Source organism: Saccopteryx leptura, chromosome 1, assembly GCF_036850995.1.
Source record: "Saccopteryx leptura isolate mSacLep1 chromosome 1, mSacLep1_pri_phased_curated, whole genome shotgun sequence".
NCBI lineage: Eukaryota > Metazoa > Chordata > Mammalia > Chiroptera > Emballonuridae > Saccopteryx > Saccopteryx leptura.
Window position 1 is genome coordinate 62,922,958 of NC_089503.1, and position 23,310 is coordinate 62,946,267.

At 41.5% G+C, this 23,310-nt stretch overlaps 1 protein-coding gene across 4 annotated transcripts in view; it reads right to left on the bottom strand.

Annotated features, from left to right (window-relative positions):
• Positions 1-8,231: 8,231 nt before the first annotated feature.
• The window catches only part of CLNS1A (chloride nucleotide-sensitive channel 1A), a 33,786-nt gene continuing 18,707 nt past the window's right edge, over positions 8,232-23,310 (bottom strand). For 2 of the 4 annotated variants that reach the window (XM_066360697.1, XM_066360696.1), the window contains exons 5-7: positions 22,643-22,816; positions 17,729-17,819; positions 8,232-9,121 (exon numbers count right to left, since the gene is read on the bottom strand). In XM_066360697.1, coding sequence (XP_066216794.1) covers positions 17,752-17,819; positions 22,643-22,816 — 242 coding nt within the window. In that variant the 3' untranslated portion in view covers positions 8,232-9,121; positions 17,729-17,751. The remainder of the gene's footprint in view (positions 9,122-17,728; positions 17,820-22,642; positions 22,817-23,310) is intronic. The other 2 variants (XM_066360698.1, XM_066360699.1) reach the window with 2 other exon arrangements.

Sequence of the window (23,310 nt, forward strand, 5' to 3'; positions counted from 1 at the left end):
GAGCCAACCGGCCAGGGCCTTAGGCTTCTTTTATTTGCTGTAGTAACCTCTAACTAGTCTCTTTGCCTTTAGTCTTTCTCCTTGACATTCTACACATTCAAGTTGACCAGACTTGTTTCCTAATATACCACTTCAGTCCCCTACACAAGAACCTCACCACCCCTATATCCCTCAATTAGAACACTTAATACTCTAAAATTGACTGTTTCCTAGTTTGAACACTTTCAAGCAAGCACTGAATCCTTTTAATCTGTATATCCACCAGCAAGTAACAGGCACTCAAAATGTATCTTCTGTTTTAAAGTTCCCTATAAATCCAAAATACTTCCCATTCCTTCACAATTTCCTCCCAACGTAGCCAATTTTCTCAATATATACTTGCTACCCCAGTCCTGGTTGTCTAAAGACCTTGTTTACTCTATAGCCTCTGAGCCATTCTTTTACCGTCAAAGATGACAAATTACAAAATCTTACTTCAGGAAAGAATAAAAAACAAGCAAATTTCAAATGCCCAAACATTAATCCCCTTACTTAAAATAAATTAGTTAACAGAAATATATACATATTAACAGTTCAAAAATAAGTATCTCCTCTTGAAGCCAATTGGGATCATGAAATGATTTCTGAACAAAACAGAAAAAGACAGATTAACAAATGATTATATTATTAAACTTCATATTATTAAACTTTTTTTTTTTTTTGTATTTTTCTGAAGCTGGAAACGGGGAGGCAGTCAGACAGACTCCTGCATGCGCCCGACTGGGATCCACCCGGCACGCCCACCAGGGGGCGATGCTCTGCCCATCCGGGGCGTTGCTCTGTCATGACCAGAGCCACTCTAGCACCTGGGGCAGAGGCCAAGGAGCTATCCCCAGCACCCGGGCCATCTTTTGCTCCAATGGAGCCTCGGCTGCGGGAGGGGAAGAGAGAGACAGAGAGGAAGGAGAGGGGGAGGGGTGGAGAAGCAGATGGGCGCTTCTCCTGTATGCCCTGGCCGGGAATCGAACCCAGGACTTCTGCACGCCAGGCCGACACTCTAACACTGAGCCAACCGGCCAGGGCCTTATTAAACTTTTAATGTATATATTTTTTATTTATTCATTTGGGGGGGGGGGTAGAGGAGAAGGAAGCATCAACTCCCATGTGTGCCTTGACCAGGCAAGTGCAGGGTTTTGAACCAGTGACGTCAGCGCTCTAGGTCAACACTCCATCCACTGCGCCACCACAGGTCAGGCCCATATTATTAAACCTTTAAAAGATATCATAAACAAAATGAAGACAGTTCAGAGACTAGGATATTAAAGGACAGATCAATCAGAAAAAAGATTACTAAAAAAGTCAACTGTACCAAGCAGAAAGGTGTTTAATCTCACCAGGAACATGGAAACTAATCATAATTACTCTTTATATTCATCAGATTGGCAGAAATTAAAAAGTCTGGGGCCCTGGCCGGTTGACTCAGTAGAACATAGGTCTGGCGTATGGATGTCCCAGGTTCAATTCCCAGTCATGGCACACAGAAGAGACCATCTGCTTCTCTACCACTTCCCCAACCCCTTCCCTTTCTCTCTCTTCCCCTCCCACAGCCCTGATTCGATTGATTCGAGCCCATTGGTCCTGGGGGTTCAGGACCTAAAAACAGCACTAATAGCTTGGTTGTGAGCATGGCCCCAGATGGAGGCTGCCAGGTAGATACGGGTTGGGGCACATGCAGTAGTCAGGCTCCCTCCTCTCACTTGGAAAAGATGGGGAAAAAAAAGTTTGGAAATATCTAAACTTGGTGAGGATATAGAGAAGCAGTAAATCTTACTTCCTAATGGTGGAAGTGTAAATTGCCACAATCCTTTCAGAGAACACTTGAGCAAAATTTAGCAAAATTAAAAATTTACATAAGTTTTTTTTTGTTTGTTTCTAGGATTAGCAGAAATAAATGTTTGTGGGTCCTAATGGGATACATACTATCGTGGGCATAATTAAAAGAATGTAAGCTGCTGCAATAGAGAAACACAAATGTGCACAAGAATATTCTTGCTGAATTGCTTTAATAATGAAAAACTGGCCTGACCAGGCAGTGGCACAGTGAATAGAGCAACGGACTGGGATGCAGAGGACTCAGGTTCGAAACCCCAAGGTTGCCAGCTTGAGCACGGGCTCATCTGGTTTGAGCAAAGCTCACCAGCTTGGACCCAAGGTCGATGGCTCGAGAAAGGGGTTACTCGGTCTGCTGTAGCCCCCCGGGTCAGGGCACATATGAGAAAGCAATCAATGAACAATTAATGTGCCACAATGAAAAACTGATGATTGATGCTTCTCATCTCTCTCCATTCCTGTCTGTCTATTCCTCTGTCTCTGTAAAAAAAATAAAAATAAAACCCTGGAACCTTAAAATGCCCATCAAGAGGATGGATGAACCGTGCTACAGCTTCCTATATCAACTTGGATAAAACTCTGATACATAGTAAAAGCAACAGAAGGAGTCAACCAGTATGTTTAAAATCATGGAACCCAATCCCATATAGTGTTTACAGGCTACATACATAGTGGCAAAAACAGTTATGATGAATACCAAATTTGGGATGTGGTGATCTCAGCCAAGAGGAAGGGATACAAAGGAAGCTTCCATTGTATTTGTAAAAAATTCTTTTTAAGATTTTATTTATTTTAGAGAAGAGAGATAGAAGGGGGAGGAAGTATCAACTCCCATATGTGCCTTGATCAGGCAAGCTTGGAGTTTCAAACCGGTGACCTCAGTGTTCCAGGTCAACGCTTTATCCACTGCGCCACCACAGGTCAGGCCTAAAACTTTTAAGATTTTATTTATTTGTTTGTTTATTTACTTATTTAGAGAGGAGAGAAAGAGAGAGACAGGGAAAGAGCAGGAAGTATCAAGTCCCGTATTATATCTTGACCAGACAAGCCCAGGGTTTCAAACCAGAGACTTACGCATTCTAGGTCGACGCTTTATCCACTGTGCCACCACAGGTCAGGCAGTATTTGTATAATTTTATTTCCTGATTGTATGTGAATATATGGGCATGTGTTTCATTTAATATGCCAAAAATATTTCTGAATTATAAAAACAGCTAATAAATTGTACCTGATTTAGTTGCAGTTTTGCATATAAACAAGGATGTTTTTTAATTTTTTGAAACTTGAAGATATACATACAGCCCAGTTTCCTATTCCTGAGGTAAAAGAAGAAAAGGGGGGGAACAAAGTACCACAAACTAGGTGGTTTAGAATAGCAGAAATTAATATCTTCCTACAGTTGTAGAAGGCAGAAGTCCAAGATCAAGGTGTCAGTAAGCCCAGGCTCCCTCAAAGGGACTAGATCTGTTCCAGGCCTCTTTCCTAGCTTCTCGTAGCCCAGACGTTCTTTGGCTTATAGATCCATTACTACAGTCTGCCATCTTCACATGGTCTTCCCTCTGTTCATACCTGCCTGTTTCCAAATTCTCCCTTCTTATAAGGACACCAGCCATACTGGATTAGGGATCATCCTAATCATTTCATTTCATTAACTTGACTATCTCTGTAAAGACCTCATTTCCAAATAAGGTCACATCCTGAGGTGCTGGGGTTAACACTTCCAATATATCTTTTTCCTGGGGTGGGGGAAGTCAACTCATAAACAGAAAAAGAATACTCAGTCTCCCTCCTTCCCATCTCCCACTTCTCCCAGAAACAACCATAACCATTTTGTTCTTCCAAAGATATTTTATGTATTCCAAGCATGATACAAATAATACCCACTGTAACCTCCAGCCCCCATGTCTTCTATATAAATATCTTTGCATTTGATTTTTTTTTTTTCCTTTGGTTTACTGTATCTTAAAGCTTATTCAGGCCCTGGCCGGTTGACTCAGCGGTAGAGCGTCGGCCTGGCATGCGGGGGACCCGGGTTCGATTCCCAGCCAGGGCACATAGGAGAAGCGCCCATTTGCTTCTCCATCCCCACCCCCTCCTTCCTCTCTGTCTCTCTCTTCCCCTCCCGCAGCCAAGTCTCCATTGGAGCAAAGATGGCCCAGGCGCTGGGGATGGCTCCTTGGCCTCTGCCCCAGGCACTAGAGTGGCTCAGGTCGCAGCAGAGCGACGCCCCGGAGGGGCAGAGCATCGCCCCCTGGTGGGCAGGGCTTCGCCCCTGGTGGGCGTGCCGGGTGGATCCCGGTCGGGTGCATGCGGGAGTCTGTCTGACTGTCTCTCCCCGTTTCCAGCTTCAGAAAAATACAAAAAAAAAAAAAAAGCTTATTCAGTATCAGTACATAAGTATTACCTAATTCTTTTTAAGGGACAGTTTTCCATTGTACAAACATACTGTAAACTGACCCATGCCTAATTGTAAAAACTGAGGTTTTTTCATCTTTTGCTTTTACAAATAAAATTGCAATAAATATCCTTGCATATATAACTTTTCCTAACGTACAAATTTATCTATAGGATGAAATCCTTTAAGTGGACTTTCTGGGTCAAAGAAAATGTGAATTTTAAAATATTTATTTATAGATTTTACAGAAGGGAGAGGGAGAGAGACACATCAGTCCATTGCTCCACCCCCCCACCCTATGCACTCACTGCTTGATTCCTGTCTGTGTCCTGGGGATAGAAGCCACAACCCTGGCCATGAGGAGGATGCTACAACCAACTGAGCCACCCAGCCAGAGGACATGTGCATTTTTAATTTTCACAAATAGTGTGTCCCTCAGTTTTTTATAAAAATCTTCCTTAACTTTAATTATATACAATCTCAATTTTATTATTTTTTTAAGATTTGGGGTTGCAGTAGACATTTATAAACCCTTTGCAAACCGACACCCAAGCATCCTTCCTATTTGGGATAATCTTCCACTGTGAGAATGTGGGAGGGGCAGTTCCTTCTCACTACAGAAGCTGACAGGGCCAGACTCACGTCTTCTGACCCTGGCAACACACATAGTGCCAGCCAGGACTTGGTGGTGACTCAGAGACTTGGGGTCAATTAAGAAATCAGTCTAACAGCAACAGAAGAATCATAACATCTTATGTAAAGCACTCCTAGTTGCTAACCTTTTTATGAGCCTAGTTTATTTCAGCTTTCCTGTCTCTTTGTGAATTACCAGACAGGCTTCTAATAAATGTTTTCTGCTTAAATTAGCCAGATTTGGATATATTTACAATCAAACTCTGGGCTGATAATTTTGGTCATACTTTTATAAGCGTAAGTTGTTGCACTGTGCTCGTATTCGCACTGTACCCCATACAGGCCTACGTTGCTGTATTTGGGGGTAATATATATTCGCTTTTCTTCATAATTCTATCAGCTATATATTGTTGCTATTGAGATATGTGTGACACAATCTTTCCTTTCTCCTTTTCTAACCTGTTGCATGCCTAGAAACTAGATGCTCAGGTACATGGGACCTGTCTGTAGAGCAGACCTGCAGTGAAGGTTTGAAGGTCCTACAAGAAAATGCAGATTTCATTATATCTATTTTAATTGCTCCGTGGATTTTTAAATTTCAGGCTTCTCAGATATGTTCTAAGGGTGAGCTGTTATATTTGTAGCTTCTTTCTGTTATAAGAATTACTACTATTGGTAATAACGAACATTTACCGAGCCATTTTCTAGACACTCTTGTTCTGAGTATATATATTAGTGACTCATATAATCTTTAAAATATTCTGCCCCCCCAATAAAAGAATTAGCTTGTATACACTTTTTATTTAGCCTTCTTATCCCAAGGTTATATATTTCTATATTCTTTACCTTCTTTAAATTATGTTAAAAATAAACCAAAAAAATTTTAAGGAAGTGACTAAAACTAGGTTCACTGCTCTCTCAAAAAGTTTTCTGACTTTTCATCTGAAATTATGAACATCCCCACATTGTGTACTAGTTTTATTTATGTGTATATGAGCAGAGAGATGCTGACAAAAATGTTTGTCTTAGCTTCTTTGGCAAGGGATGGCCGTTATCAGTAATTGTATTAGAATTCTTGTAAGGGATTTGCTTAGAATTCAATTACTATATACAACTATATCAGCCACAGAAGATGGGTACCAGATGTGACTCATCCATTCTGGAAATACTTTTTATGTGGGATTTGCATGTGTATTAACTATATACGAGTAATACAATCTGAAATCCTGCAGGCAAACCAGATGCTATTGAAACATCTCTGAACAATGAGTAATCCCACTTGTCTTTTTCTAAAAGTAAAGCACTAGATATTATGATTATCTGTGTATAATCTCTCTTTACTATAGTGGCACTACAAAGAGTTAAACAAAAAACCCACAAAGATTTGAAGAAGCTTATTTGAAAAGTATCAATATCTGACACTGATCTGAGGGCGAAGGAAACCCACTGGGATCATATTTTAATGAATACTTTTTTTAAAAATGACAGAATCTAGAACAGATGACCACTAACCTTAGCCTTTAGAGATGTTTTAGATGGATCATATTATGGGCAGAAAATGTCTATGCCTTTAAATTTTTTCGACAAGAAATAAAACAATTCTAGCAACCCTAAAATTAAGCTCAAATAGAATCAAGATATGTTGGCTTGCTGATCATTATGAATTTCACTTTTTAAAAGTCAGAACTAAACCCTTTTCCCCACCTTCTCCTATTTTCTCAGAGCTATGGGTACAACTGACTGGTATTACAGAACGTTACAGTTGAATCTTCACAAGTCATTTATTCTTAGTGCCTTTCTTCACAGAAGCTAAGAATCTTGTCTGCCAAGCCAGAAGACAATCCTCGGCTCTCTGCGTCTTAGTTGAGTACGTTATCCACAATGCCAGCCTGACCACAGCAGTGCCTACAGGGAACGGTGCACAGTCTTCTCACATTTTGTTGATATGTTACCAGAGCACTTTAAGTTTCACTGAAGGTTAGGATTACAAGTCTGTAAGTATGACTTTAAAAAGGAACTCAAGTAGAATTTCTAAAATCAGCCCATAAGAATCCCTGTCTGCTAACTAGAATGGATGAGTGTCTAGGACAGAATGAGGGCTACTGAGATTTATAGCAGAGTAATTTGGGAACTTACTGTGCTGTTCACTGAAATTTTAATATTGAAAATCCTGTAGTAAAGAGAATTTGCTTCCTTTCAGCTGCTAATAGATAGTAAGGCTTAAAATCACAGCTCACTATCTCTATGATATTAAGCATTACTTCACCTCTTTTTGTAACTATTTCCTCATCTCTAAAGGTAGGATAATAAAAACACCTACCTTGTATGTAGTTATGCATATTATATGCATAATGTATATAAAGAATCCAGGATAGTAGCTGGTACAAAGGTCTCAATAAATTTCAATGTCCATGTCAAGTGGCCCTTTTACTTGTCTATTGTAACAAATTCAGTATTTCTGAGAGGGTCAGAAAAAGAAAAATTACTTTTTCTTCAGTCTGCCATGCAGGATGAGGAAAACCAAGTGAAAGCACTGAAAAGAACACTGGGCTCAGTGGTAACAAACTCAAGTTTAGTCACTAATTAGCCAAGTGATTCTAGTGAGCTTTTCTAACCTTATTTATTCTACAGGGACAGAGAGTGAGTCAGAGAGAGGTATAGATAGGGACAGACAGACAGGAACGGAGAGATGAGAAGCATCAATTATCAGTTTTTCATTGGGACACCTTATTCATTGATTGCTTTCTCATATGTGCCTTGACTATGGGCCTTCAGCAGACTGAGTAACCCCTTGCTCAAGCCAGCGACCTTGGGTCCAAGCTGGTGAGCGTTTTGCTCAAGCCAGATGAGCCTGAGCTCAAGCTGGCAATCTCGGGGTCTTGAACCTGGGTCCTTGGCATCCCAGTCCGACACTCTATCCACTGCGCCACCACCTTGTCAGGCTTCTAAACTTATTTTTAAGGTCATATAATAGTATTGAAATTCAAGTATAAATTTGTAAACACAAACTGAAAATTGAGAGTTGATAAGTATGTGATAAGGAATTACTCCTAATCTAAATGTAAGAAGCAGAAATTCTTTAAAATGTCTTAAATCCTTGCCCTACTAAATACTTGCCAGAAACTCTAACAATACATTTTCATTCTCATTTCTTTTTTTCTTTTTTTTTTTTTACTGTTTAAAGACTTTATTCATTTTAGAGAGAGAGAGAGAGAGAAGGGGGAAGGAGCAGAAAGCATCAATTCCCTATGTGCCTTGATCAGGCAAGCCCGGGATTTCAAACCGGCAACCTCAGCATTTCAGGTCAACATTTTATCCACTGTGCCACCACAGGTCAGGCCATACTCATTTTATGTTCATGTTTCAACAAAATTCAAACAAAAATAAGACCAACAAGATTCTCATTTTATGTCAACATTAATTTTTTTAAAAACATTTCTCATTAACAGTTTTAGTCAAGAATGAGAGTACAATAATATAGAAAACCTAGATTTATTTGTTAAGCTATTACAAAGACAAAACAATTATTTGTACTACTCTGAGGACTTGAACCCAATTTCATGTGTTCTATTACAGAAACTGAAATAAGAGGCTGGAAATGAAAGGATATAACCTAAGTGGTTATAACAGAACAGACTGGTAAAATACGGTAAAAAGAGCAAAAGCACTTGTGTTAGTATGTCTGGCTGGGATGTTTCCAAAGAGGTTCCCTAGAGATGCCTGAATGAATTAGTCTGGGTCCCAAATTAGTAAAAAGATCCTTACCCCTGTGAAGAATAAGCAGAGACCAGTCTTCCTGAGGTCTTCGTCTTTCTTTTCTAAGGGTAAGGATATCCTTAGGCCCTAAAGAGTTGTATCCTTGATTCAGCCTCTCTCCCATCCAGTCTACTAACATCTTCAAGTGCTTATGTATTTTCACCACATAGCCCTGCGAAGTTCCTGAAGATGCCTACACTGAAGGCAAGAATTACAGGCCTACTCAGAGGGTATCTAGACACAGAGAGTTTGGGGATAAATGATAAACTACAAATACCCTCTTGGTTAATTCACCTTTGTTAATAATAAAGGTCATAGTTTCTTCTGCTGGTGACAAGTTGTCTCAGTACAGTCTGTCTCAAGGAAGAACCGGTTCAGGTAAGTTTTGAAGAAGAAAAAATGCTTTCATCATCACCCACTCCACAGAGGAAAAGGCACCAGGTTCTCTCCTAAAGTTGTGAGCTGAATCTGAAAAACAAAGGTTTATAGTGTTTGTAATAATAATAGCTATTATTTATTGAATGCCTAGTCAAGAGTGCCACGAAACTTAGATATTATTACATCTCAGTCTTCGCAACAATCCTGCCAGGTAGTTATCATCATCTCCATTTTTCAGATTAGAAAAGATTAGAGAAATTATATGCCTTGTCCAAAGATGCAGAGCTGATACATGGTAGAGCTGTGATTTCACTATTAATGTGCCTTTCCCTCCACCCCATCTCATGTGTTGAGAGGTTGTAACTCTTATTATCTTGAAATTTTTATTTTAAAAAATTTACTTTTTCGGCCCTGGCAGGTTGGCTTAGCAGTAGAGCATCGGCCTGGCGTGCGGGGGACCCGGGTTCGATTCCCGGCCAGGGCACATAGAAGCGCCCATTTGCTTCTCCACCCGCCCCCCTTCCTCTCTGTCTCTCTCTTCCCCTCCCGCAGCCAAGTCTCCATTGGAGCAAAGATGGCCCGGGCGCTGGGGATGGCTCCTTGGCCTCTGCCCCAGGCGCTAGAGTGGCTCTGGTCGCGGCAGAGCGACGCCCCGGAGGGGCAGAGCATCGCCCCCTGGTGGGCAGAGTGTTGCCCCTGGTGGGCGTGCCGGGTGGATCCCGGTCGGGCGCATGCGGGAGTCTGTCTGACTGTCTCTCCCCGTTTCCAGCTTCAGAAAAAAAAAAATACAAAAAAAAAAAATTTACTTTTTCTTGTGGGAGAGACAGAGAGAGTCAGAGAGAGAAAAAGATAGGGGCAGACAGACAGGAAGGGAGAGAGATGAGAAACATCAATTCTTCATTGCAGTTCCTCAGTTGTTCATTGATTGATTTCTCATATGTGCTTTGACCGGCGGCTACAGCAGACCGAGTGACCCCTTGCTCAAGCCAGCAACCTTGGGCTCAAGCTGGTAAGCCTTGCTCAAACCAGATGAGCTTGCGCTTAGCTGGAGACCTCGGTGTCTCGAACCTGGGTCCTCCACATCCCAGTCCGACGCTCTATCCACTACGCCACCACTTGGTCAGGCTTAAAATTTCTTATTTATTTTTAAGTGAGAAAAGGGGAGATAGTGAGAGACTCCTGCATGTACCCTGACCAGGATCCACCCAGCAACCCCCATCTGGGGCCAATGCTTGAGTCAACCATGCTATTTTTAGTGCCTGAGGCCGATACTTGGACATATCCAGCTATCCTCAGCACCTGGGGCTGACACTAGGACTGTGATGGCGAACCTTTGGTTGACCAGCACTGCAAAAGTGGGCGGTTTTTATAAAAAGGTTTGCCATCACGGCACCAGGACTAACCAAACTATCCTCCGTACCTACAGCCAATGCTCAAACCAATCAAGCAACTGGGTACAGAAGGGGAAGAGGAAGAAGAGAAGCAGATGATCACTTCTCATATGTGTCCCAACTGGGAATCAAACCCAGGACATCTGCATGCTGGGCTGACGATCCCCACTGAGCAACCAGCCAGGGCCCATTATCTTGAAAATTTTGGGGGGTTTTTTTGTTTGTTTTTTACAGAGACAGAGAGAGAGTCAGAGTGAGGGATAGACAGGGACAGACAGACAGGAATGGAGAGATGAGAAGCATCAATCATTAGATTTTCATTGCACATTGCGACACTTGAGTTGTTCATTGATTGCTTTCTCATATGTGCCTTGACCGTGGGCCTTCAGCAGACCGAGTAACCCCTTGCTGGAGCCAGCAACCTTGGGTCCAAGCTGGTGAATTTTTGCTCAAACCATATGAGCCCACACTCAAGCTGGCGACATCGGGGTCTTGAACCTGGGTCTTCCACATCCCAGTCCGGCGCTCTATCCACTGCGCCACCGCCTGGTCAGGCTATCTTGAAATTTTTAATCGTTATATAAATGCTCTAATTATTCCTTGTCCATTCCTTAAAGGTAAATACAATTTTAAGTGATTAAAAAGTTACAGACATTGTTTGGAATTCAGGTCAATTTTCCAGATGAAGAACCTGTATAACCTTATGAATAAAATATCTGCCCCAGCTGAAACATAAAATGAATAGAAAACAAATCATCACCTCATTAGAAAGCTTGTGGCTATTTTATGGTTATTTCACCATAAAATGACATTACAAAAGAATCCTAACATTTCTCACCAGGAATTTGCAGTAATGTCCCATTTGGGTAACCATTAGTGACAGACCAAATGAGTTTCTCATAATTGTTATTAACAGAGTGGTGGTGTTCTCTGAACAGTCTATTTTTCAAAAAATATGTGAAAGCCGAAGATGAAAAAAAAATCTGTTTCCCATTTTCAATAAAAGATACAAAATAAGTATTACTGAACTGAAAAACCAACATGCTATAAAGAACAGGTAAGAAAAGACTTAAGTTTGTCCCAAAAGATTTTCCATGAAATAAAATACAGAAGCATTAACATCTAAAACTACAAAATCTGAAAATTAAAGTTAACAGAGCTCCAGAGACAGAAATAGAATTTTTGAGCTAACTGCAAAGGAGATGTTGCTAATTTTAGACTGTATGGCTACCAATGACAGAAGTAAATGTGTGGAAATAAAAATTAAATACAATATTTAAGGAAAGATATAAATCGCAGAACCTTAAGAGATTATTTTCTGATAGCTTAACTAGCAGCATCCGAGATGAAAGCAGAGATCCATTATTACATTAATTTACTGTTAGGATAAGAAGCAATGTTATATTCATAACAGTGATAATTTGGAAGGTAAATGAAACTTGGAAATAATGAATCTAACAACCTAATTAGAAGAGTCAAGCCAAAATATATAAATCTTGCCATAATATAACCTGCTTTTAATAAATTAAAGGATCTGGATGTAAGTAGCATCTCAAAGTCTAGAAGAAAGTTAGTATTCAAGAAAATGCCATTAGGTCAGAGGTAGGAAGACATTTGAGAGGAGAAAGAGGGATAGAAATTTATCAGTGTGCATGTACAGGAACACATCAATATTCCTGTCTCTCTCTCAAATAAGTAAGTAAAACCTTATCAGTGTGAAAACCTTACAGCTTCTAAAGAAGGGCTGCTAGGATTACTAGTCTTAGTTCTGTATGATATGAACTATGGTACAAAGTTACATGACCTTTAGTTATTATCTAACACACAGTTGAGATCTCAAGCTGGCAAAAGACAACTGATTTTTCAGAACATGTTGCAAATTAAACAGGCACAAACTGCAGACAAAACCCAGGAGAAGGTCAGAGGAGAGAAAATTGGCAATTCGCTCTTCTATCAGGAAAAGCAGGTATGAAGCAATTTGGGAAATGATAGCTTTTGGACAACTGTATACGGACTTGTTATGGTTTGGAAAATCTGCCTTGAACAGCAAGGTGCTGGGACCTTGGCTCGCCATTATTTTCAGAAGTAGAGAAGACAATAGAAGAATATTAAGGCTTAAACTAAGTTGGGAATTACTTCTACTTCCTCCCTACTTTGAATACCAGTGAGTTGCAGCAAATCTGTTTTCTTTTTCTTTTTCACAGAGCAAAACTTTATTCATTTGGGATTTGAAAGATTTATACATTATATTATTCTATTGCGGGAAACCATAATTTTATAATGATACCAAGAACATACAATAACTGATATTAGGTTAATAAAATGTTGCTGGTTGAAGACAGTAAATACATGTGTCTATTTGCTGCTTATGTATTTAATTTTATTATGTTGACATGGTTTCAAGTGTCCCACTCAACAGAGTACCCTCTACATTGCATTGTGCCCGCCAAGCCCCATGCAAAGTCTCTTTCCACCCCCTTCTACCCTCCTTTGTCCCCTTCCCTCTACTCCACCCTTCACTCTGGCCATTGCTCCCCTGCTGTATGTTATGTGTATGATTTTTTTGTGTGTATGATTTTGACTAAGCCGTTCACCTTCTTTGATCCTGTCCTCTCTTCCCCCTTCCCTATGACAGCTGTCCATCTGTTCCCTGTGACCCTGCCTGTTTCTATTTTGTTCCTCATTTTATTGTGCTCACTAGATTCCACATATAAGCGAGATCATATGGTGTTTGTCTTTCTCTCACTGACTTATTTTACTTTGCATAATAATTTTCAGATCCATTCATGCTGTCTTGGTAAGTATTTCCATTCATTCATTTCATTCATTCATTCATTCATTCCTTTCCTTCCTTCATTCATTTCATTCATTCCAGTTGAGTAGTATTCCACTGTGTAAATGTACTACAGCTTTTTTATTCACTTGTCCACTGATGGACACTTGGGCTGTTTCCAGATCTTGGCTATTGTAAACAACACTGTAATGAACATGAAGGTGCATAACTTCTTTTAAATTAGTGTTTTAGGATTTTTAGGATATAGTCCTAGAAGTGGAAGCCCTGGCCTGCTGGCGCAGTGGTAGAACACTGGCCAGGCATGTGGAAGTCCTGGGTTCAATTCCTGGCTAGGACACACAGGAGAAGTGCCCATCTGCATCCCCCTCCCCCCTCTCCTTCCTCTCTAGCTTTCTCTTCCCCTCCCGCAGCCAAGGCTCCATTGGAGCAGTTGGCCCGGGTGCTGAGGATGGCTCCATAGCCTCCACCTCAAGCACTAGAATGGCTCCGGTAGCAACAGAGCAACGTCCCAGATGGGCAGAACATTGCCCCCTAGCAGGCTTGCTGGGTGGATCCTGGTCAGGCACATGTGGGAATCTGTCTCTCTGCCTTCCTGCTTCTCACTTCAGAAAAATACAAAAAACAAACAAACAAACAAAAAGAAGTGGGATAGCTGGGTCATAAGGTAGTTCTATTTTTAATTTATTGAGGAACCACCATACTGTATTCCACAGTTGCTGCACAAATCTGCTTTCCCACCAACAGTGTAGCAGGGTTCCCTTTTCTCCACACCCTCACTAGCACTTGTTTGATGATTTGTTAATGAGCGCCATTCTGACAAATGTTAGGTGGTATCTCATTGTGGTTTTAATTTGCATTCCTTTGATGATTAGTGATGCTGAGCACTTTTTCATATGCCTATTGGCCAACTGTATGTCCTCTTTGGAGAAGTGTCTATTCAGGTCCTTTGCCCATTTTTTTATTGGATTGCTTACCTTCCTGTTGTTGAGTTTTATAACTTCTTTATTTTGGTTATTAACCTTTTATCAGATGTATTGGTGAATATATTCTCCCATAGATTGGGTTGTCTTTTTATTTTGTTAATGGTGTCTTTTGCTGTACAAAAGCTTTTAAGTTGGCCTTGGCCGGTTGGCTCAGTGGTAGAGCGTCGGCCTGGCGTGCAGAAGTCCCGGGTTTGATTCCCAGCCAGGGCACACAGGAGAAGCACCCATCTGCTTCTCCACCCCTCCCCCTCTCCTTCCTCTCTGTCTCTCTCTCTCTTCCCCTCCCGCAGCTGAGGCTCCATTGGAGCAAAGATGGCCCGGGCACTGGGGATGGCTCCTTGGCCTTTGCCCCAGGCGCTAGAGTGGCTCTGGTCGAGACAGAGCGTCACCCCCTGGTGGGCGTGCCGGGTGGATCCCTGTCGGGCGCATGCGGGAGTCTGTCTGACTGTCTCTCCACGTTTCTAGCTGCAGAAAAAAATACCAAAAAAAAAAACCAAAAAAAACTTTTAGGTTGATATGGTCCCATGTTTATTTTGTCCTTCATTTCCCTTGGCTGGGGAGATATATTGGCAAAAGTATTGCTATGAGAGATGTCTGAGAGTCTACTGCCTATGTTTTTTTCTTCTAGGATTTTCATGGTTTCACGACTTATATTTAAGTCTTTTATCTATTTTGAGTTTATCTGTGAATGGTGTAAGTTGGTAGTCTAGTTTCATTTATTTGCATGTACCTGTCCAATTTTCCCAATGCCATTTATTAAAGAGACTGTCTTTACTGCATTGTATACTCTTGCTTCATTTGTCAAATATTAATTGACCATAAATGCATGGGTTTATTTCTGGGTTCTCTGTTCTGTTCCATTGATCTGTATGCCTATTCTTATGCCAGTCCCAGGCTATTTTGACTACAATGGCCTTGCAGTATAGCTTGGCTGTAATAGGAAATCTGATATCTCCCACTTTGTTCTTCATTTTCAAGGTTGCTAAGGCTATTTGGGTTCTTTTGTTGGTTCCATATAAATTTTTGGATTAGTTCAAGATCTGTGAAGTATATGACATTGATATTCTAATACAAATTTGCTTTGAATCTATAGATTGCTTTGGGTAGTATGGACATGTTAATTCTTCCTATCCATGAACACAGTATATGCTTCCACTTGTTTGTATCTTCCTTGATTTCTTATCTGCTCATTTTGTCTATTAGGTAACTCTGCTCTGAATCTCAAATTTGTTGTGATGTCTTTATGATGAAAGTGGGCTCGGTGTTATTAACTGAGGCCACCTGAGCTTTTTGCTCTAGGACTATTTCTCTTTTTTCTTTTTTTTTACAGAGACAGAGAGAGAGTCAGAGAGAGGGATAGACAGGGACGGACACAGACAGGAATGGAGAGATGAGAAACATCAATCATTAGCTTTTCACTGTGTATTGTAACACCTTAATTATTCATTGATTGCCTTCTCGTACGTGCCTTGATCACAGGCCTTCAGCAGACCGAGTAACCCCTAGCTCGAGCCAGCAACCTTGGGCTCAAGCTGGTGAGCTTTTGCTCAAACCAGATAAGCCCTCGCTCAAGCTGGCGACCTCGAGGTCTCAAACCTGGGTCTTCCGCATCCCAGTCCGATGCTCTATCCACTGCGCCACCGCCCGGTCAGGCTAGGACTGTTTCTTGAGAGTTGTATTTACCGTCTCGTTATATATGATCTTGAATGCTGTTGATCCTTTCATAGGTAGAGTTCACCTTCAGGCTCGCTGGCTGGCTCTAAGGATCAACCTTGATCACATGTATTAGATGCTGTGCAGCGTTTGAACTCGGAGGCGTAGCAGCAGGGCCTGGTGCCTGCAGGACTCCTCCTTTGGGCATGTTGCCTGTGTGGCTAGTTGAGTCTAGCATTGGTGTGGTCTGTCACTCACTACTGGTTGTTTTGGTTCTGGACCCTCCTGGGCTGGTTTTAGATACAGGTTGATGACACACATTGTTTATAACCCACCATGGGCTACCTGTCTAGAGCTACCACTCTGTTTATTGTTTGTGTCTGCATTTTCTGTGCCAGGGTGTGTGTGGGTGGGGCCAACCTGTATATAAGGATTGACTTTGTGCTGCTTAGAGATGACAACAACTCCATAAAAGTACCCAGTTCCTTAAGAGTTGCCTTTATTTTCCGCTGCTCCATCCCCTCTTGCAGTTGCCTGGTCTTCTCACAGTGTTCTGCAGAATGGGCTCAGACTGCCCTCACCCTACCAACCCCTGCACAGGTTGCAAGCTTGGTGGGTTAGGGCAAATGAGGTTGGGGAGACAACATTAGTGGGACCCTCCCTACTTGGGAGGTCTCTTGGTCAGGAGCTCAGTATGGGGAAGGGGCCTCTACTCCAGAACTAGTCCCTCAGCCACTGCTGGATACTCCAATTCTATATCTCACCAGAGAGGTGAGCAGCAGGTTCAGGTTAGGCAGAGCCAACTGTCACCTCCGTATTAAGTTCTTTTACCTGAGGAGTCCCTGGTCTCAGGGAGGAAGACTGCAAAAGTCTTCTACTGGGACTGATTGTGACCCTTCACCCAGTACTAGAGAATGACTCAACATAGGGGTTCCAGTGGCTGTCCCCCACAGTGTCTTTCCCTGGGCCACCAATTTCACATTCTCCTCATGCAACTCTAGTCCTTGCAGCCCTCCCTCCACCAGAGCCCCGGGTAAGTAGCTATGAGATTTTCTGCATTGGCCCTTTAAGATGGTGCCTGTGTCTCTGAGAACTCCTGTCTCTATCTCACAGGTAGAAACCTTGCCTCTCTTCACTGTCAAATGCAATTTGGGCACCCCTTCTAGGCTCTGGTGCTCTAGGCTGGGCACCCAGCCTGGGGGTTAGGACCGTCACTCACCTCTAAGGGCAAACCTCCCTGCAGCTGAGATGTCCCTCTGGACTCTCAGCTGCCACTCACTCCTGGGAGCAGGAACAGTCCTTTCCATGTCTCCGCCCTTCCTATCAGTCTGGATGTGGCTTCCTCTGTGAATCCATGGATACAGGCCAGGCTCCTCTTCATTTAGTCCGATTTGGCTTTTCAGGATGACTGTTCTTAAATTTAGTTATAACTCCAGTTTGGTCCTGGGTGAAGGAATGTGGAATATCTGTCCACCTACTCCATTGTCATCTATCTCTTTGTGTTTTCTGATGAACATGTTAAAGTTTCAAACATCACAAATGGCAAAAAGTGACTCAAGAGCAGAGCAGAACATAAACCTCAGGCTCTGCAGCCCCCACCCACCTGAGCAACCAGAGTATGCTCCAGTTCTGAGTCAAGGGATGTCATTCTCCTCAGTTCACTGAAGATGGCTGTATCTTGTTCTTCCATATACTCTCAGTGCCTGGCGTGGGCTCAAGTACTCAGTAAAAACCCACATAATTTTCAATTTCAGAAATGAATAACTAACATTTTTCCAAACTGTTAATTTTATAAAGTTTTCCTGAAGTATGAAAATAAAAATTATTTGACAGAATTTTCATGTTCAGTGAAAAAAGAACAAAAGAAATTACTTACCCCAAAACAGCATAAAATAATTTTCAGTGATCAACATCTGCATCCTCAAACTGTCCAGCAACTGTGGGTGTAGTATCTACCTCCATCCCATCTGAAAAAAAAAATTAACTGCTGAGCAACAGCCTCCCAAGCATTTCAGACAGGTAAGGATTCAGCTTATATTTCAACCAGAAGGAAGCTAGTGCCCTCTGCTGGTAAGAGTTCCTATTTCTTTCTCTTTTGAAAATTCAAGTATCAAGGAACTAATTGAGAAAGAAAAATGCAACCTGTGGATTTAAGCCAACATAAAATGAGTCTAAACACTTAACATTTACTTCATACATTTTCAATCTCAACAATAAATAATGCTACGTAGGAACTTGCAAGCACAGTAAGCATCAACTGCTCACTCTTGACAGAACTGTACTAAAGATTTCTGTGCAACTTTTTTTTTTAAGGTATGAAGTCCTATCCTCACAAAGCTTATGACATAATTGAGGAGAAAAGACAAAGTAAACCAAGCTTCCTGTTCATCTTACCTCATTTAAAAAAGGAAGGGGGGGCCTGACCAGGTGGCAGTGCAATGGATAGAGTGTCAGCTTGGGGTGCTGAGGACCCAGGTTCAAAACCCTGAGGTCACCGGCTTGAGTGTGGGGTCACAGACATGACCCCATGGCCGCTGGCTCGGCTGGAGCCCTGGAGCTTCTCATCCCTTTCCTTCCTGTCCCCCCCAACTGGCCCTTGCTTAAAAAAAGAGGGAGGAAAAAAAGGGGGGGAAGGAAATTAGGACAAGAAAAGGAAAGCCGTCTAGAAAGAACTGTTTATGCCTGCTTTCTCCATATCCTCAGTTCCCATTTACCCCTCAATTCCTCAGTTCACCACAGACTGGCTTCTGCCTGCAGCCCCCCCCCCCCCGCAACGGACCAACTGGACATCCATCCAGCAGGCCCCCAAACTGTAACACGAATCTACAAGTAACTCATCATCTTCCACATAGAAAATGTTCCTACTTCCTGTCTTGCTAAAGGATACCTCTTAACCTGCCCCATCCAGAAACCCCCACCACATCTCTAACTTCTGTTGCTGCTACCTCTTAAATATCTCCCAAATCTGTTAAGTCTTTTGACATCCACCACCACTACCTAATTTAGGCCACTGTCTCTCATCTAATTTAAACCTTACTTAACAGGGCTTCTCTTCTTTCCTCCAGTATTTCCCTCTGCAATTAATTTTCCATTTCATAGCTTCAGAAACACAAATCAAACTAAAATTTTTTCATGGCTTCCCACTGACCTAAGTGTAAAGTTGAAATTCTTTAACTCAGCTTCAAGTTCCTTTAAGATACAGCCCAGTTCACTATCCACTTTATCTGTTGCTATAACTACTCTTCACACTCAGAGTTTCAGACATAATGAACTACTTTCAGTTCCCAAAGCTGAACGGTCTCTTGTACCTTTACACATTGCTGATCCCTTTACCTGCCTCTCTCCCCAACCTGTATATCTCTTCACCAGGGTGACTTTTATTCATCTTTCAAACCTTGGCTTAGATGTCACTTACTTCATGAAGCTTGATTCTCTAAGCCTGACTATCCAGGCCAGGTGAAGGGCCCCTGTATCTCAATGCTGGACTACACTGCACTACCCAATAAATTAATTTATTTTTCGCTCCACTAAAACTGGTAAGATGATAGTAACCTCATCTCTCGAAAACTGCTGTATTCTCTGTATCCCGTCCAGTAGCTCAATAAACACCTCAACATAAATAAGCACATGAAGCACTGAAACGCCACTAGTGGACAGCACATGTACTTAACGGCAAAGACTGAAATTTACTAAGACAGATCTCAGGTGTTCTCTCCACACAAACACAAGGTAACTAGGTACAGAAATGGAATTTAATTAACTTGACTACAGTAGTCATTTCACTATGTATATGTATATCAAAACATCAAGTTACACACCTTAAATATACACAATTTTTATTTTAAAATTCTAAAAATAAACCACTTTTTAAAAAAGAAAATGTACAAGTGAAATTAAATAAATAAGTGGCAAAAGGAATGAAGTGGGTACTCAGGAGTCAGATGGGCAATGGTATATACCGAAGAAGCTGATATGCTAATGAGGCTTAGGAATAAAAGTCCAAAGAAAAATCTCTTTACAAAGTGTTTGCAACCTTAAAATTGTTTGTTACAAAGCATTAAATAAAGAATTTTACATTAAAAAAACAACGCTTCAATGATGATAGGCTCTTTGATGGTCAAGAGCCCTCTCCAGTCAATCACTGTAATAAAAAAAAAGATTACATCTTGCATGCTTTCAGCCAAGAGTTTGATAGAGAACTAGAAATTATTTGAGGCATCTCCTTAAAGTCTATGTTAGATGCTCACCAGCCAGGGCTTAAAATGGGGAGGAGACACAAGCCTAAACTTTTCCAAACTAAAATATCCCAAAACTTCAGGATCCCTAGGTCAACATGCTAAGTGTATGGAGATGTTGATCAGAGCATTATGAGCAAAGCTTAAATATACCAATAAAAGAAAAAGACAGTAAATAAGTATTTTGTGTCACTAAATAGTAAAAGTGTTAAAATTCTGTAGCCACACAAAATATTAACATATATTAAATACAGTACATATAAGATGCAAAAAAAATGCTTATAACAGTGCCTTGTACATTAGCTCACTTAATCCTCTCACCACTTATTAGCTATTTGGCATAAAGCAAGTATGTGACCTTTCTATGCCTTAGTTTCTTCATCTGTAAAATGGGGATAATAACATCTGCCACAGAGGGTTCTTGGAAGGATTAAATGGGTAAATATTTGTCATATGCTTAATCAGGGGCTGGTACAAAAGAGCACTACCTAAATGTCTTATTGAGGATAGTAGGAACAAGACTGAAGACATTTGGGGCAAAGACAGGGTTGTCTCTTCAGAGTGAAGACTTTGAACTTTATATGTTGAGTATCACTGGACCACTGGAGAAGAAATCCTTATAGAGGAGTGATATACAGTGTTCTCAGAAGATTAATATGGTAGGAAGGGATGATAGCGGCAAAAAGTTTACTACTCTAAATACTGCATGAGAAAAAAGAGCCTAGGTTTGGAGAATAGTAGGAATAATAACAAGGAGATCTAAAAGTCATTTAAAGGAAAATCCATGGAACTCAGTATTGGAATGAATAAGAGAATGAAAGGTAAAGGATAAATCAAAAAAATACTTTAAGAATCTAATTAAATTAGGATACTTAGAAAAGAAAACCAGTCTAATAGAGAAAATACTTACAAAGCAGCTTACAAATATAACTAAAGCATAAAAATTTAAAACCACTTAAGGTCCAGATATTTGTCACAAAAAGAGAATCCAAGTTTTTTGAATGCTGCCTAGCCCTTTAAATCAACTGACTATCCTACTTTTGCATATAACGATGTAAAAATTTATTTTAAATTCATTTTAAAAATAAAAATGGCAGCATTGCCTGACCAGGCACTGGCGCAATGGACAGAGTGTGGACTAGGACACAGAGAACCTAGGTTTGAAATCCTGAGGTTTCTGGCTTGAGCGCGGGCTCATCTGGCTTGAGCATGGGGTTACTGGCTTGAGCATGGGATCGTAGACATTGCCTCATGGTCGCTAGCTTGAGTCCAAAAGTTGCTGGCTTGAAGCACAAGGTCGCTGGCTTGAGCAAGGGGTTACTCGCTCTACTGTAGCCCCCTGGTCAAGGCACATATGAGAAAGCAATCAATGAACTATTAAGGTACCGCAATGAAGAACTGATGCTTATCTCTTACCCTTCCAGTCTGTCTGTTCCTGTCTGTCCTTCTCTCTCTGTCACAAAAAAATAAATAAGTGAAACAACAAATCAATGTTTCTCTCCTTCTCCCTTCCTTTCTCTCTCTAAAATCAATTAAAAATATTTTTTAATTGACTGTGAACATAGACTATTTTGTAGTTAAAGTGAGAGCAGTGGAGGAAGAGAGACAGACTCCTACATGCACCCCAACCAGGATCCACTCAGCAAGCCCCCTATGGGGTGATGCTCCTCCCATCTGGGGCGTTGCTCTGCTGCTCAGCAACTGAGGTGTTTTAGCGCCAGAGGCAGAGGCCACAGAGCCATCCTCAGTGCCTGGGTTCAACTCACTTGAGCCAATCAAGCCATGGCTACGGGACAGTGGGGAGGGAGGAAATGAGGGAGAGAGAAAGAGGGGAAGGGTGGAGAAGCAGAGGGTCACATCTGTGTGCCCTGACCAGGTTTTGAAACCAGGACATCCACATGCGGGGCCGATGTTCTACCACTGAGCCAACCAGCTGGGGCCAGGAAAAAAAGTTTTAAAAAATTTATAGAAGCACTCCCATTCTGTTTTCTATTTTTATAAACCACACTATAAAGAGTTAATTCTGAGACTTCTCTTAAGTTTCTTTCTTTTTTTTATTACGTGGAAGGCAGAAAGGCAGAGAGACTCCCACATGCACCCCAACCGGGATCCATCCAGCAAACCTTCTATGGGGCAATGCTCTGCCCATCTGGGGCTTGCTCTGTTGCTTGGCAAGTGAGCTATTTTAGCACCTGAGGCAAGGCCATAGAGCCATCCTCAGCTACCAGGGCCAACCTGCTCTAGCCATTCAAGCCATGGCTACGGGAGGGAGGGAGGAAGGGGGAGGCAGGGAAGGAGGGAGGGAGAAGGGGGAGAGAGAGGAGGGGGGGAGGGAGGTGGGGAAGGGGTAGAGAAGCAGATGGTGGCTTCTCTGTGGTGTACCCTGACCGGGAATCAAACTCAGACTTCCACAGGCTAGGCCAACACTCTATCACTGAGCCAATTGGCCAGGGCATCTCTTAGTTTCCAAAAGAACCTATACCCATTTCTTCACAGCTTCCCTGGTTGCGTAAGTGATTATCTAAATGTTCGCACCGAGGAAAAAAGATACTTACCTTCATAATCTCTTACTGAATCTTCTGTCCGGACTCCAGCCATGTTATACTGGCTGCTCACTGACTGAGAAAGCATTCCTTCTAATCTCTCCAATGTGGCCTGGCCTTCGGCTGTTAAATGGGATAATCCTTCTTCATAGGTGTAAAATGTAGGGATGTCCCCCTGCCCTTGTTCTGAACAAATAAAAAACTTTTAAGCTATTATAACACAATGAGAAAAAAAATACTTAATAACGCATTTACTGAAGGTAAGGTATGGTGCAAAAAGGTGTTTCAACATCCATTTAACACATATAGGCCACTGTTGAAGAGATAAAAAAGAATGTCCCTACCCTCTAGGATGAGAAGAGATCCCAAGAGATAGTGAGTCAATAAACAGCAATTCCCTAAGATCAAATGTCCAGGGACCAGAAGGAAAAGAGGGTGTTCTTGAGGCCAGGGAGTCTTATATTATTCTAAGATGGGAAATTTACAGATGAGTGCAAATTGATTTGTTATTGTCATTAAAGGTTTTTTCCTTATTAAAAAACATGTTCCTTTTAAAAATCAGAAATTCTGGAAAATCCAAAGAGGATTAAAAAAAAAGAATCACTCATAAATCTCCGCTGAGAATGTATTTAGATATACAAAGGAGAATGCCAGAAATAAGTCTGTCTCAGGTGAAGAAG